The sequence below is a fragment of the Dipodomys merriami genome, unplaced genomic scaffold (assembly GCF_024711535.1).
Source record: "Dipodomys merriami isolate MVZ:Mamm:240054 unplaced genomic scaffold, mDipMer1.0.p SCAF_173, whole genome shotgun sequence".
Taxonomy (NCBI): domain Eukaryota; kingdom Metazoa; phylum Chordata; class Mammalia; order Rodentia; family Heteromyidae; genus Dipodomys; species Dipodomys merriami.
The window spans coordinates 107,316-120,417 of NW_027203082.1; the positions used below are offsets into that span (position 1 = coordinate 107,316).

The 13,102-nt window shown below is 38.2% G+C and overlaps 1 protein-coding gene across 4 annotated transcripts in view; it reads left to right on the top strand.

Moving 5' to 3' along the window:
- The window catches only part of Mfn1 (mitofusin 1), a 60,014-nt gene that overhangs the window by 29,586 nt on the left and 17,326 nt on the right, over positions 1-13,102 (top strand). For all 4 annotated transcript variants that reach the window (XM_070025833.1, XM_070025834.1, XM_070025836.1 and 1 more), the window contains 6 exons: positions 105-226; positions 1,746-1,872; positions 2,154-2,258; positions 3,256-3,358; positions 3,502-3,731; positions 11,584-11,736. In XM_070025833.1, the coding sequence (XP_069881934.1) occupies positions 105-226; positions 1,746-1,872; positions 2,154-2,258; positions 3,256-3,358; positions 3,502-3,731; positions 11,584-11,736 (840 nt within the window). The remainder of the gene's footprint in view (positions 1-104; positions 227-1,745; positions 1,873-2,153; positions 2,259-3,255; positions 3,359-3,501; positions 3,732-11,583; positions 11,737-13,102) is intronic.

The window sequence follows — 13,102 nt, forward strand, 5'->3', positions numbered from 1 at the left end:
ATTTTTGTTTTGGTTTAAATTATAACCAGCAAGTTTTTGTGTTTAAATTCCTGAAATGTTGTGATGGAATTACAGTAATGTGTTATGGCTTGGGCCCCTCGCAGGAGTGTATCTCGCAGTCAGCAGTGAAAACAAAGTTTGAACAGCACACTATCAGAGCTAAACAGATACTAGATACTGTGAAAAACATAATGGATTCAATAAACGTGGCAGCAGCAGAGAAAAGGTATGAGTTTATTTTATTGCAACATAAAAGAATTAGACTTTTGTGTCAAATATAAGGTTTTAAATTGTTCTATAAGTATTTTCTACACTAAAATCAACTTTGTGGAAGTAACTGGTACCTACTTGTATATTTTTAGATGCACATTTGAAAGTAAAATATTAATTTCATAATTTTAGACATGTCAGGATCTCAGTATTCTTGTGTATATAAATTGTGACTTCACAATGTTTAGTAGCTTTACAGTATCTTTAAAGCAGTATAAGAATCATTTCTTCAAGCAGCATTTTAGGAAGAAGTCCTGATCAAGTGATCTTTTTTTCATCTAACCCATGACCCAGTCTTATAGATTTGGAAATGATTGCCTGAAGTATGATTTGTGAAAAATATAGTTTTGAGGGGCTGGCAATGTGGCTTAGTGGTAGAGTGCTTGCCTAGCATGTCCTGGGTTTGATTCCTCAGTATCACATAAAAACAAAAAATCAGAAGTGGTGCTGTGGCTCAAGTGGTAGAGTGCTAGCCTTGAGCAAAAGAAGATCAGGGACAGTTCTCAGGCCCTGAGTTGAAGCCCCAGGACTGGCAAAAATAAATATTAAAAAAAAAGTGTGTGTGTGTGTGCACGCGCGAGTGCGAGTGCATGTGCATGCGTGCGTGGGGGGGCGCTTTGCTTAGTAACTTGAGAGTCTGAGTCAGGAGGATTATGAGTTCAAGGTGAGGCATGGCTACTCAGCAAGACTATCGCTAAAAGACTGAAGGAGGAGGAGAAGGAAGAAGAAAAAAGAAACACAGGAAAGTATAGTTCTTACAAATGTGGTACACTTAAAACAAAGATCAAGATATATTAAATGTGGCAAAAGTTATGAGGTATAGCCTTGACTGGAACTTAAGTAAGTTTAAGCCAGTTCAGGGAAACATACAATGTCTTGGGAACTCTTACAGCTTACAACCTTCTTAAAAGGATTTCAAGTCTTTGTTTTTCTGTATAATCTATAAATGAACAAACTTTCTAAATGTTCCAGACACTTTGGAGCCATGCTATCTCTCTTGCATCTGTTACTTCTGTAGTTTTAGTTGAACAGTTATATTTATTCACAGATAGATAGATAGATAGAGATACAAGTATAACTACAAATGATAGGTAACAATTAGTGGTTTAACAAAAATGGGCATGTAGTTGGATTTGGCTTGCCAGGTTACTTACTGTTTACTACTACTTGTTTATGAACTAAAAATCTCTATTCACTTTTGTTTTGCTATTCATGTCTATGAAGCATTTGAAGACTTAGAATTCTAATCAATCAAGTTCAAACAGTGACAGTATTCAAATCAAATCATCTATAATATAGCACTTAATAAAAGAAATACTATTTGAATCCTCTCAGTTATTGAGATATAGAAATAAAGATTCCCCCCCCCTTGGGTCATGTAAATAGAAGGTTTAATACATAAATAAATGCTCCTCTTTAATTGCATTAAGATTGTAATATACTCTGGATATTGATCCGTCTTTACAATATAATAGGGTTTATTCAATGGAAGAGAGGGAAGACCAGATTGATAGATTGGACTTTATCCGGAATCAGATGAACCTTTTAACATTAGATGTTAAGAAAAAAATAAAGGAAGTTACTGAAGAGGTGGCAAACAAGGTAACAATAACTGTGTGATCACAATATCTGGAAATGAACTATTTTTTTATGACAGTAAAAAAAATTTATTTCTTAAAAGAGAATTTTTTTTTCTCAGTTTGATTGTTCTAGTACTTGATAATCTTATATGTGAGATAGGATCTCACTATGTAGTATAGATTGGTCTAAATTGTTTTCCTTAGTTATAATGACATTTTTGTGAATGTTTTCCAATCAATTTTACCCCTTGTATAATTTAAATTGTTTTATTCTTTTAACTGATTCTTTAAAAATATTTTCAGGTTTCTTGTGCAATGACAGATGAAATTTGTCGATTGTCAGTATTGGTTGATGAATTTTGTTCTGAGTTTCATCCTACTCCAAGTGTATTGAAAGTGTATAAAAGTGTAAGTTAATGTTTAGTTTAAAAGTTTTTCTAAGCTGGTACTGTTGGCTCATGCCTTAATTCTAGCTATTCAGGAAGCTGAGTTCTGAGGATCATGGTTCATAGCAAGCCTGGGCAGAAAGGTCTGTGATATTTTATCTGTAAAACTGGGAGACACACACACACACACACACACACACACACACACTAGGTAATTTCCTCATCTTATTTGTATTGTCATTTATTTATTTATTTATTTATTTATTTATTTATTTATTTGTCGGACTTGGGGCTTGAACTGTGGGCTTAGGTGCTATCTCTGCACTCTTTAGCTCAAGGCCACACTTTACAGCTTGAGCCACAGTGCCACTTCGGTTTTCTAGTGATTTATTGGAGATAAGAGTCTCATGGACTTTCTTGCCCGGGCTGACTTTGAACCTCGAACCTCAGATCTCAGCCTCCTGAGTAGCTAGGATTGCAGGCTACCACCCAGATGTCATTTATTTAATACTTTGCCCATTCAGTGTCTTCTTGGTCAGTATGCAAACTAATCAATGGAACCGGACAAGAGAAATGAGCTGGATGTTAGAATAAAGAGATAAGAATTTAAAACAGCCATTATAAAGAAAATGGATGGAAAAAAAAATAGGAATTATAGCAGTCTGGGAAGAAAAGTCTTAAGATTTCATCTCAGCCAGCAGAATGCCAGACTAGAATCATGGCTCAAGTGGTAGAGGGCCAGCCATGGGAATGCAAGAACACTGGGCCCTGTGTTCAAGCCTTGGTACTAGCACCAAAAAAAAAACCCCAAAACCAAACTGAAACAAAAACCACAAAGAAGCTGTGGTCCAGTTGTAGAGTATGTGCTTAGCATTCATTCATGATACTGTGGGTTCAGTTCTCAGCAGCATAGAAACAATGTGTATCCTCTAGCAGTTTTAGCATTTACTATGAAGTATTTAAAAACTCACGTATACTTTGGAGAAAAAATAATGTGAACATTTACCACTGTTATACAGGAATTAAATAAGCACATAGAAGATGGTATGGGAAGAAATTTAGCAGATCGGTGTACCAGTGAAGTCAATGCTTCAATGCTTCAATCCCAGCAAGAAATTATTGGTAATATTTATGAGTACAATGTAGTGTGTAGTTTTCCTTCTCTTTATTATTAGTAAAAGGTTTTATATTTTGGATATTCTGTTGATGGTAAAACATTTAATTAAAACTTTTGAAAATAAGTATAATAATTTTATTCTTTCTAGAAAATTTGAAACCATTACTTCCAGCTGGCATACAAAATAAGCTTCATACACTGATCCCTTGCAAGAAGTTTGATCTCAGTTATGACTTAAATTGCCACAAGTTATGTTCAGATTTTCAAGAGGATATTGTATTTCGTTTTTCCCTGGGCTGGTCTTCCCTTGTTTACCGATTCTTGGGCCCTACAAATGCTCAGAGGGTGCTGCTTGGATTGTCAGAGCCGATATTTCAGGTATGTATCTTTGAATCTACTAGTTAAGACTCATAAATGTTATACAGTTTCCTGTAACAAACTGACTTCACCAAATCTGTGTATTTAAAGTTAATATTTATCTCATAAAGATATTTCTCAGTTAAATGGACTATAGATATGGGAAAGTCATTACAAAGGATATACCTGGTACTATTATAAATGGTTCTATATTTTTTTACTGTATTATTTTAGTGCTGACACTGGGACTTGGACTTGGCCTGGACTGTACTGTACCTTAGATTTTTCACTCAAGGCTGGCATTCTACCACTTGAGCTGCATCTCCACTTCTAGGTTTTTTGATGGTTAATGGAAATGAGTCTCATGGAGTTCTTGTCCAGGATAGTTTTGAACCCTGAGCTTCAGATGTCAGCATCCTGAGTAGCTAGGATTTCAGGTGTGAGCCACTGATGTACAAAACTTTCTTTATGAGTCTTGAACTGAGGACTTTGTGATCTTTGCCCACAAACAACTGAGCCATGCCTCTAATCCAGTTTTTTTGGGGGGGTTTTGCTGGTTAATTGGAGACAGAATCTTGTCTTCAAACTGTGATCCTCAGATCTCAGCCTCCTGAATAACTAGGATTTCGGGCATGAGCCACTGGCACCAACTCTAAAAACTTACTTTATTAAAATATTTTATTTTCAGGATTCAAATAAATTGAAACAATTGGAAGCTTTAAAAAAAACTTTCAAATATATTTCCATAATAATTGTGAGAAAAATTTTAAAGTAATAATATCATTGCCATAATTGATCTTTAGAATATTTCCATCCAAAAGAACCCTTTCTGCCCACTTGTAGTTAGTCATCCTTCCTAACTTGAACCTCGCTACTAATTGTCTTGAGTCAATATAGATTTGTCCTTTCTGTAATTTTATTGTTATAAAAGTGTTATATAGAGAGGTTATACAATTTCATAAGTAAATGGGTACGATTCTTTTTGACCATGTTACCCTTTCCTTCACTTTCACCCAGTTTCCCCCTCCTGTCCCTACCTACAAGTTGTGTAGTTCATTTTTCACCTACTGTATACTGAATATATGACTGCATTTGTGTATCATTCTTCCTTCCATTTCTGTGCCCCCCTTTTGTCCCTCCTAAAAGAAAAGCCAAAACAAAAACAACCCAAAGGCAAAACCACCACCACTAATACCATATTCTGGATTTCTTAATTTAATTTAATTTTTTGACTATTCTAAGTTTTGAATTCAGGGTCCTACTACATGAGTCACTCTGCTAGTCTCTCAACTACCCTATAAAGGGTATGGAATGGTTTTTATATGAAAGGTTTATCATGGAATCAGTATTGTAGCCTGTATTAATATTTCCTTCTTTCTGATGGCCAACTAATTCTATTTCTGATTTAATACATTTATCATCAGTTGGTGGATATTATGGTAGTTAGTACTTTTGGGCTATGAAAAATGCTGTTATGAACATGCATGAATGTTTTTATGTGGACATGTGGTTTCTCTTCTGAAGTATATCTATAGGAAGGAGTTAAATGCTAGGTTGAGATTACTTTAACATTTTTCTTTGTTTTATTTTTTTCTGCTAATACTGGTGCTTGAACTGGACTTTATGCTCTCTCCCATAGCTTTTTTACTCAAGGCTGAAGTGCCTTGCTTCTCTTTGTCCCCCCTACCCCCCACCCCCCACCTGCATGCCGTTTTACCCCTTTGAGTACTGGGATTTGAACTCCGGACTTTTCATTTGGCTGGGTAGACATTGTACTTCAGCTGTGTCCCTAGCCCTTTTTCAAGTAGGGTCTTCTGTTTATTCCAGAGCTGACCTAGACTTTTATCCTCTTAATTATGCTTCATGCAAAGCTATGATGACAGTCAAGTATACATTGCCTCATCCAATTTGTTGTTCTTTTAATTTTTTTTTTTTTTGGTCTGTCATGGGGCTTGAACTCTGGGTCTGAGCACTGTCTCTGAGCTTTTCAGCTCAAGGCTAGTGATCTACCACTTGAGGCACAGCACCGCTTCCGGTTTTCTGGTTGTTATTTGGAGATAAGAATCTCATGGACTTTCCTGCCTAGGCTGGCTTTAAACTGCAATCCTTAGATCTCAACCTCCTGAGTAGCTAGGAATATACGCTTGAGCCTCCGGCACCTGGTTCTTTTAAATTTTACTAAGAATTTATTTTAGCAAAGCAGCAGTATGTTTGAAAGAGACACATTTTCTACTCCCCATGCAGGAAATGGAAATTAAAAACCTCAAAATGGCAATTTCTTTTTTTTTGTCAGTCGTAGGACTTGAACTCTGGGCTTGGGTGCTGTCCCTGTGCTCTTCAGCTCAAGGTGAGCACTCTACCACTTGAGCCACAGTGCCACTTGCAGTTTTCTTTTTTTTTTTAATTTTAATTTTAATTTTTTGTGAACATACTGTACAGAGGGGTTACAATTACATGGGCAAGATAATGAGTACATTTCTTATCTAGCATTGCAGCCTCCTCCTTTGTTTACCCTTCACATCTCTTCCCAGCCTCCCCCGCCCCCCCAATCCCCCCTCACTCCCCCCCCCCACCATAGTTGTAAAGTTAGTTTTCGACATGACAACTTGTACTTCTCATAGTTGCAACGGGTCCACCTGTATCCTTAAACTACTTGTTTTCCCCATCTCCTCCACAAATTATACCGACATCAAATATAATGAAAGCAGGGGTTATACTGTGGGGGAGGGACATACAAAGCAACAAAGAAATAATCTTATAAATGCCTTAGAAACAATCGCATGAAAGAAAAAGACATTTAAATACATATCTAAGGGTTCATTTTCCTAACATCACATCTGACCTTTTCTGCTTGACTCATACATATACTAGATATTGCAAATAGAGGAAATGCCCAAAAGTGGGATTGCTGGGTCATAGGAGAGCTCTATGTGAAGTCTTTTTTATTTTGGGGGGGGGTCCGGTTGTGGGGCCTGAGCTCTGGGCCTGGGCACTGTCCCTCAGCTCTTCAGCTCAAGGCTAGCGCTCCACCACTTGAGCTACAGCACCACTTCCGGCTTTTTTCCTTTTGCTTATGTGGTGCTGAGGAATCGAACCCAGGGCCTCAGGCATGCAAGGCAAGCGCTTCTACCACTGAGCCAACTTCCCAGCCCTCTATGTGAAGTCCTTTCAGGAACCTCCATACTACTTTCCAAAGTGGATGAACAAGTTTACACTCCTACCAACAATGAAGTAAGGTTCCCTTCTGTCCACATCCCCTCCAACATCTGTTGTTGTTAAAGTTCTTGATTATAGCCATTCTAACTGGGGTGAGGTGGTATCTCAATGTTGTTTTGATTTGCATTTCTTTTATGGCTAGGGAGGTTGAGCATTTCTTCATGTGTCTATTGGCCATCCTTCTTTCTTCTTCAGAGAAGTTTCTCTAAGTCATTAGCCCACTTATTTATTGGGCAGTTGTTTCTTTGGAGATTTGTTGTTGGGGGATTTAATTTTTTGAGTTCCAAGTATATTTTAGATATGAGACCCTTGTCCATTGTATGGCTAGTGAAGATCTTCTCCCAATCCATGGGCTTTCTATTGATCTTGCTAGCTATGTCCTTTGCCATGCAGAAGCTCTGCAACTTCATGTAATCCCATTTGTCCAACCTTTTTTTGATTTGTTGTGTTTCCGGGTCTCTATTAAGAAAATTTCGGCCTGTGCCAAGGAGACCTAGGGTATCTCCTATTCCATCCTGTAATGTTTTCAGGGTGTCTGGTTTGATTCCGAGGTCTTTGATCCATTTGGAGTTGATTCTGGTGCAGGGTGATATATAAGGATCTAGCTTTAGTTTTCTACAAGTAGTTAACCAATTTTGCCAGCACCATTTACTGAAGAGGCTGTCTTTCTTCCATTCTATTGTTTTAGCTCCCTTATCGAAGATTAGTTGGCTATAGGTCTGTAGGATCATTTCTGGGTTTTCAATTCTATTCCATTGGTCCTGAGAGCTGTTCTTATGGCAGTTCCAAGCTGTTTTGATTACTATGGCTTTATAATAGAGTTTGCCACTTGTGGTTTTCTGAGTGTTTATTGGAGATAAGAGTCTCATGGATTTTTTCCTGCCTGGGCTGGTTTTGAACCATGATTCTCAGATCTCAGCCTCCTGAGTAGCTAGGATTATAGGCCTGAGCCACTGGAGCCCAGCTCAAAATGGCAAGCTGTACCTATTATATCTGTGCTCCTAATCTTTAAACAGTAAGTTTTGTTGGGGAAGATAGGTAAAGCCCACCCAAAACACAAGCAATTTTTCCCTTATATGTGGAAGCTACATAAGTTAAAAAAAATAAAAAAAGAAAAGAAATAACTTCTTTTCTCAAACTTACCTTTCAATTCATTCTAATTTTACTTAACCAATAGAGTGAAGAGTCACCTGGGTTTTGTTGGTGTTTGTTTGTTTACCATTTCAAGGGTAAGATAGCCATTCCTATAAAATAACAAAGTAGATTTTAGACAATTTCTTCCTGTGTGCAAGAGAATGCAGATATAGATAGCCCTCCCTTATTTCCTTACCTTGTAACTTAACATTACAAAGGAGATGTGCTACTTCCTGGTTTTTACTTTTGTTTTTGGCCCTTTGATAGTTACTATAAATATCAAAATATCTCCTTTTGTATCTAACCAGCCTCATTTGCCCCCCTAAATGTCTTTGGTGCATTTTAAACTTAAAAATGGATGCAAGCTTGGTACTGGTGGTTCATGCCTGTGATCTTAGCTACTCAGGAGGCTGTGGTGGTTCATAGCCAGTACAGGCAGAAAAGTCCATGAGACTCTCATCTCCAATTAACCACCAGAAAACCAGAAGGGGTACTGTGGCTAAAAGTGTTAGAGCAGTGGCCTTTACAGAAGTTGCTCAGGGACAATGCCTAGGCCCTAAGTTCAAGTCCCAAGTCCCACAACCAACTCTTCCTACACTCCTCCTCCCCTTTCAACCCCCTGCAAAAAGAATGGGTGCAGCCACGCCTGGCTTTTGTCTTTTATCTTTAATTTTTTATCTCAGGAACTTTTGCCCAGAATCCTTCTAGTTCTACTTTCTAAGTAACTAAGATTATTGGTTTGGGCCTGGTTCCCAGCTTTTCTTTTAAAAAAACAAAAAACCAAAAAAACAAACAACAAAAAAAAAACTTAACCATATTATCTGTCTTTTATTCTAGTAGGTATGAAGTTGTCTCTTTTCCTAATTTTGATTTCCGTTTCCCTAATTAACTGATTTTGAACGTCTCTTCAGGTGCTTTCTTGTGTAAAATAGCAAATCTTTTCATTTTTAAAAATTGTATTATTGGGGCTGGGAAGGTAGCTCAGTGGTAGAGTGCTTGCAGTGCCCAGCCCCAAAGTTAAGGCCCCATGGGGCTTGAACTCTTCAGCCCAAGGTTAGTGCTCTACCACTTGAGCCACAGCACCACTTCTGGCTTTTTCTGCTTATGTGGTGCTGAGGAATTGAACCCAGGGCCTCATGCATGCAAGGCAAGCACTCTACCACTGAGCCACCTTACCAGCTCCAGTTTAAAGGTTTTTGAAGTCCAGCTTACCTGAGATATGCTTGCTTCCTGTGTTATAAAGATTATGCTTTTGATGTGACAACTGTTTTTGTTTTTGTTTTATTGTTATTGTTTTTGTTATTTTACTGTGGTTTTTTTTTAGGGGGGTGCTAGGAATTGAATCCAGCTTCTCACACATGCTGAGCACGTGCTTTACCACTGAGCTATCTTCAACTATTAAAAATAAATAAGATTTTAATTCCTAATAAGAGTTACTGTTATAAATAGACTCTACTACATATATTAAAATTTTTATTATTGTTAATGGTAGTTTGGACTTTGTCATAGAAAATAATATTCAGTGTGGTATATACCTCATCCCCGCACTTGGGAGGCTAATGTAAAGGATCGTGAGTTCAAGCCAGCCTACATTATGTAGACCCCCACCTTAAATAAGTAGGGGTGGAGTGAGGAGGAAGAGAGGAAAGTAATTTTCAGTCCAGTTTTAATTGTGTACTTTTGGCATATTCATTATTTGAAGTTTTTTGTTTGTTTGTTTTTTGTATGTGTGTGTTGGTTGTGACAAGAGCTTGAACTGTAGGCCTGGGTGCTGTCTCTCAGCTCTTCAACTCAAGGCTCTACCACTTCAGCCACAGTGCCACTCCAGTTTTCTGAGTAGGTTATTAGAGATGAGAGTCTCATGGGCTTTCCTGCCTGGGCTGCCTTTGAACTGTGATCCTCAGATCTCAGCCTCCTGAGTAGTTAGGATTACAGGCTTGAAATTTTTTTTTTGTTTTTTGTTTTTTGTTTTTTTAACAATAGATTTACTGCTATAATGCCCAGGAGTGAAATTGCTAGATTATAGGGTAGCTACATGTTAAATTTTTTGAAGACCCTCCATACTGCTTTCCAGAGTGGTTAAACAAGTTTACATTCCCACCAACAGTATGTTAGAGCTCCCTTTTGGCCACATCCTCACTAGTATCTGTTGTTTGTTTTCTTGATAATGGCCATTCTAACTGGGGTGACGTGGAATCTCAGGGTTGTTTTGATTTAGGCATTTCCTTTATGGCCTGAGACGTTGAGCATTTCTCCATGTGTCTGTTGGCCATTTTTACTTCTTCTAAGAAGACTGTAGCTCATTAGCCCATTTGCTAATTGGGTTGTTGGTTAATTTTATGAGGGCTTAACTTTTTTAAGTTCTCTGTATATGCTGGATATTAGGCCATTGTCTGGTATATAACTGGCAAATAATTTCTCTCATTCTATAGACATCATCTTAGTTTGTTGGCTATGTCCTTTGTCATGTAAAAACATTTTAGTTGGATTCAGTCCCATATATCAGGTCTACCTTGGATTTGCTGTGCTTCTGGATCTTTATTCAAAAAGTTTCTACCTGTGCCCAGGAACCCTAGTATTTCCCTTACTCTTTCTTGTAGTAGTTTCATGGTTTCAGGTTTTACATTGAGGCCTTTAATCCATTTTTAGTTAATGCTGGTACAAGGTACAGCACTATTCACCATAGCCAAGATATGGAATCAGTCCAGATGCTCCTTAGTGGACGAATGGATCAAGAAAATGTAGTATAGATACCACATTATTATACCTATTATACCAAATGCAAGGAAATAGAACAACTTGGAAAAAATTAGGTTAAGTGAATAAGTCAGGCCCAGAGAGACCAGGAAGGTAGATTTAGTTTACAAATTCATAAGTAAACACATTGGATGGTGTATATATTAACTGAAATATAGTACATTGAAGGGAGAGTCTTAGAAAGCCAAAATCAACGTTTTGCTAAATAAAATGCCAGGGGGGCTGGGAAGGTGGCTCAGTGGTAGAGCGCTTGCCTTGCATGCCTGAGGCCCTGGGTTCAATTCCTCAGCACCACATAAGCAAAAAGAAAAAAGCCGGAAGTGGGACTGTGGCTCAAGTGGTAGAGTGCTAGCCTTGAGCTGAAGAGCTGAGGGACAGCGCCCAGGCCCAGAATTCAGGCCCCACGACCGGACCAAAAAAAATAAATAAATAAAACACCAGGAAGTGGGTACTTTAATGGGGTGTGGTGGGATGAGAAGAAAGGAGGAGGGGAATGAAGAGAAGAGGAGGAAAGTGCAACCAAGAATCCAATGTATATCCTACAAAATTAAGAAGAGTATGAGAAAGGGTGGGCAGGGGAGCGGATGGGTGAGATTGTAGAAAGGGTAACATTAATTAAGATATATTGTATTCATAAAGTGCTTTGTTAAATGGCAACTTCTTTGTACAACTACTTAAAGATAAATTAAAACTTTCAAAAGTGATTTTATATAACAGTTTTGTTTGATTGTAATACCCTTTTTTCCCCCCTCTCTCTGCTTCTCAGCTTCCTAGATCTTTAGCTTCAACTCCCACTGCTCCTGCCAATCCAGGAACAGCAGACAATGCAGCACAAGAGGAGCTCATGATCACCTTAATAACAGGATTAGCTTCTCTTACATCTAGAACTTCTGTGGGAATCATAGTTGTTGGAGGAGTGGTAAGAAACATTTTTAGCAAAATTGAACTTATTGCAAAAGTGCTTATTGAAAGATAAAAAGAAAGGTATATTCTGTTTTGAGAATCTATAAAGTAGTATGAAAATTTTAAAGAAAAACTATTAACAAAGAATTTCACAGATCTCTAATCGTAAATGTATACATGTCTGTGTTTAGGAAAGAAACACTGCCAACTATCTGGATATATTTTATTTGTTGATTTTAGGGCAGTGCTGGGGATTGGACGTTGGAAATGCTAATCTGGTACTGTACCACTATAATATCCCCAGCCCTATTAACACACATACAAAGGAGTGCTATTATCACGCTTGTGCAACAAGGAAAGTTTAGAGGGATAGAAATGGTAGTTTAGTGACAAAGCACATGCCTAGCATGTGTAAGGCCCTTGGTTCATAAGTCTTGTGTCTTGTCTAGCCTTACAGAAAGAAAGGATGTCTGTCTTAAAATATTAACAATAATTTTTTTTTTTTTTTTTTTTGGGTCCGGTCGTGGGGCCTGAACTCTGGGCCTGGGCGCTGTCCCTCAGCTCTTCAGCTCAAGGCTAGCACTCTACCACTTGAGCCACAGTGCCACTTCCGGCTTTTTTCTTTTTTTGCTTATGTGGTGCTGAGGAATCGAACCCAGGGCCTCGAGCATGCAAGGCAAGCGCTCTACCACTGAGCCACCTTCCCAGCCCTTAACAATAATTTTAATAGTAGTTCTTGTTAAAAATTCTTACATATTTTGGGCTTGGAATGTGGCTTAATGGTAAAGTGCCTGCCTAGCATGCATGAAGCCCTGGGATCGATTCCTCATTACCATATAAACACAAAAAGCCATAAGTGGCACTGTGGCTCAAGTGGTAGAGTGCTAGCCTTGAGCAAAAGAAGCTCAGGAATAGTGCCCAGGCCCCTTAGTTCAAGCCCCAGGACTGGGGGTGGGGGGGGGGTGGGGAAAGCTTAAAAATTCTTATATACTTTAGAATATATAGGAATATATGCAGAAATATATAAGATAAAACACAGTTATTTTAAATTGTTATTGTAGAGTTGATACACAGAGGGATTATAGTTTATGAATAAGGTAATGGGTAATGAGTACAATTCTTTTTGAACCATGTCTCCCCTTCTGTCACTCTCTCCCTCCCATCCCCACCCACGAGATATCAGGTTCATTTTCCACATGGTGTCTAGTGAGTATCACTATTGTGTTTGTTCACCTTTGTTCCACCTTTTATGTGCTCTCCCTTACCCTCCAAATACAAAGTAAGAAACAAGACAAAAGGAAAAGAAAACAAAAACAGCAACAGTGGCACTGTGGCTCAAGTGGTAGAGCGCTAGCCTTGAGCTAAAGAGCTGAGGAACAGTG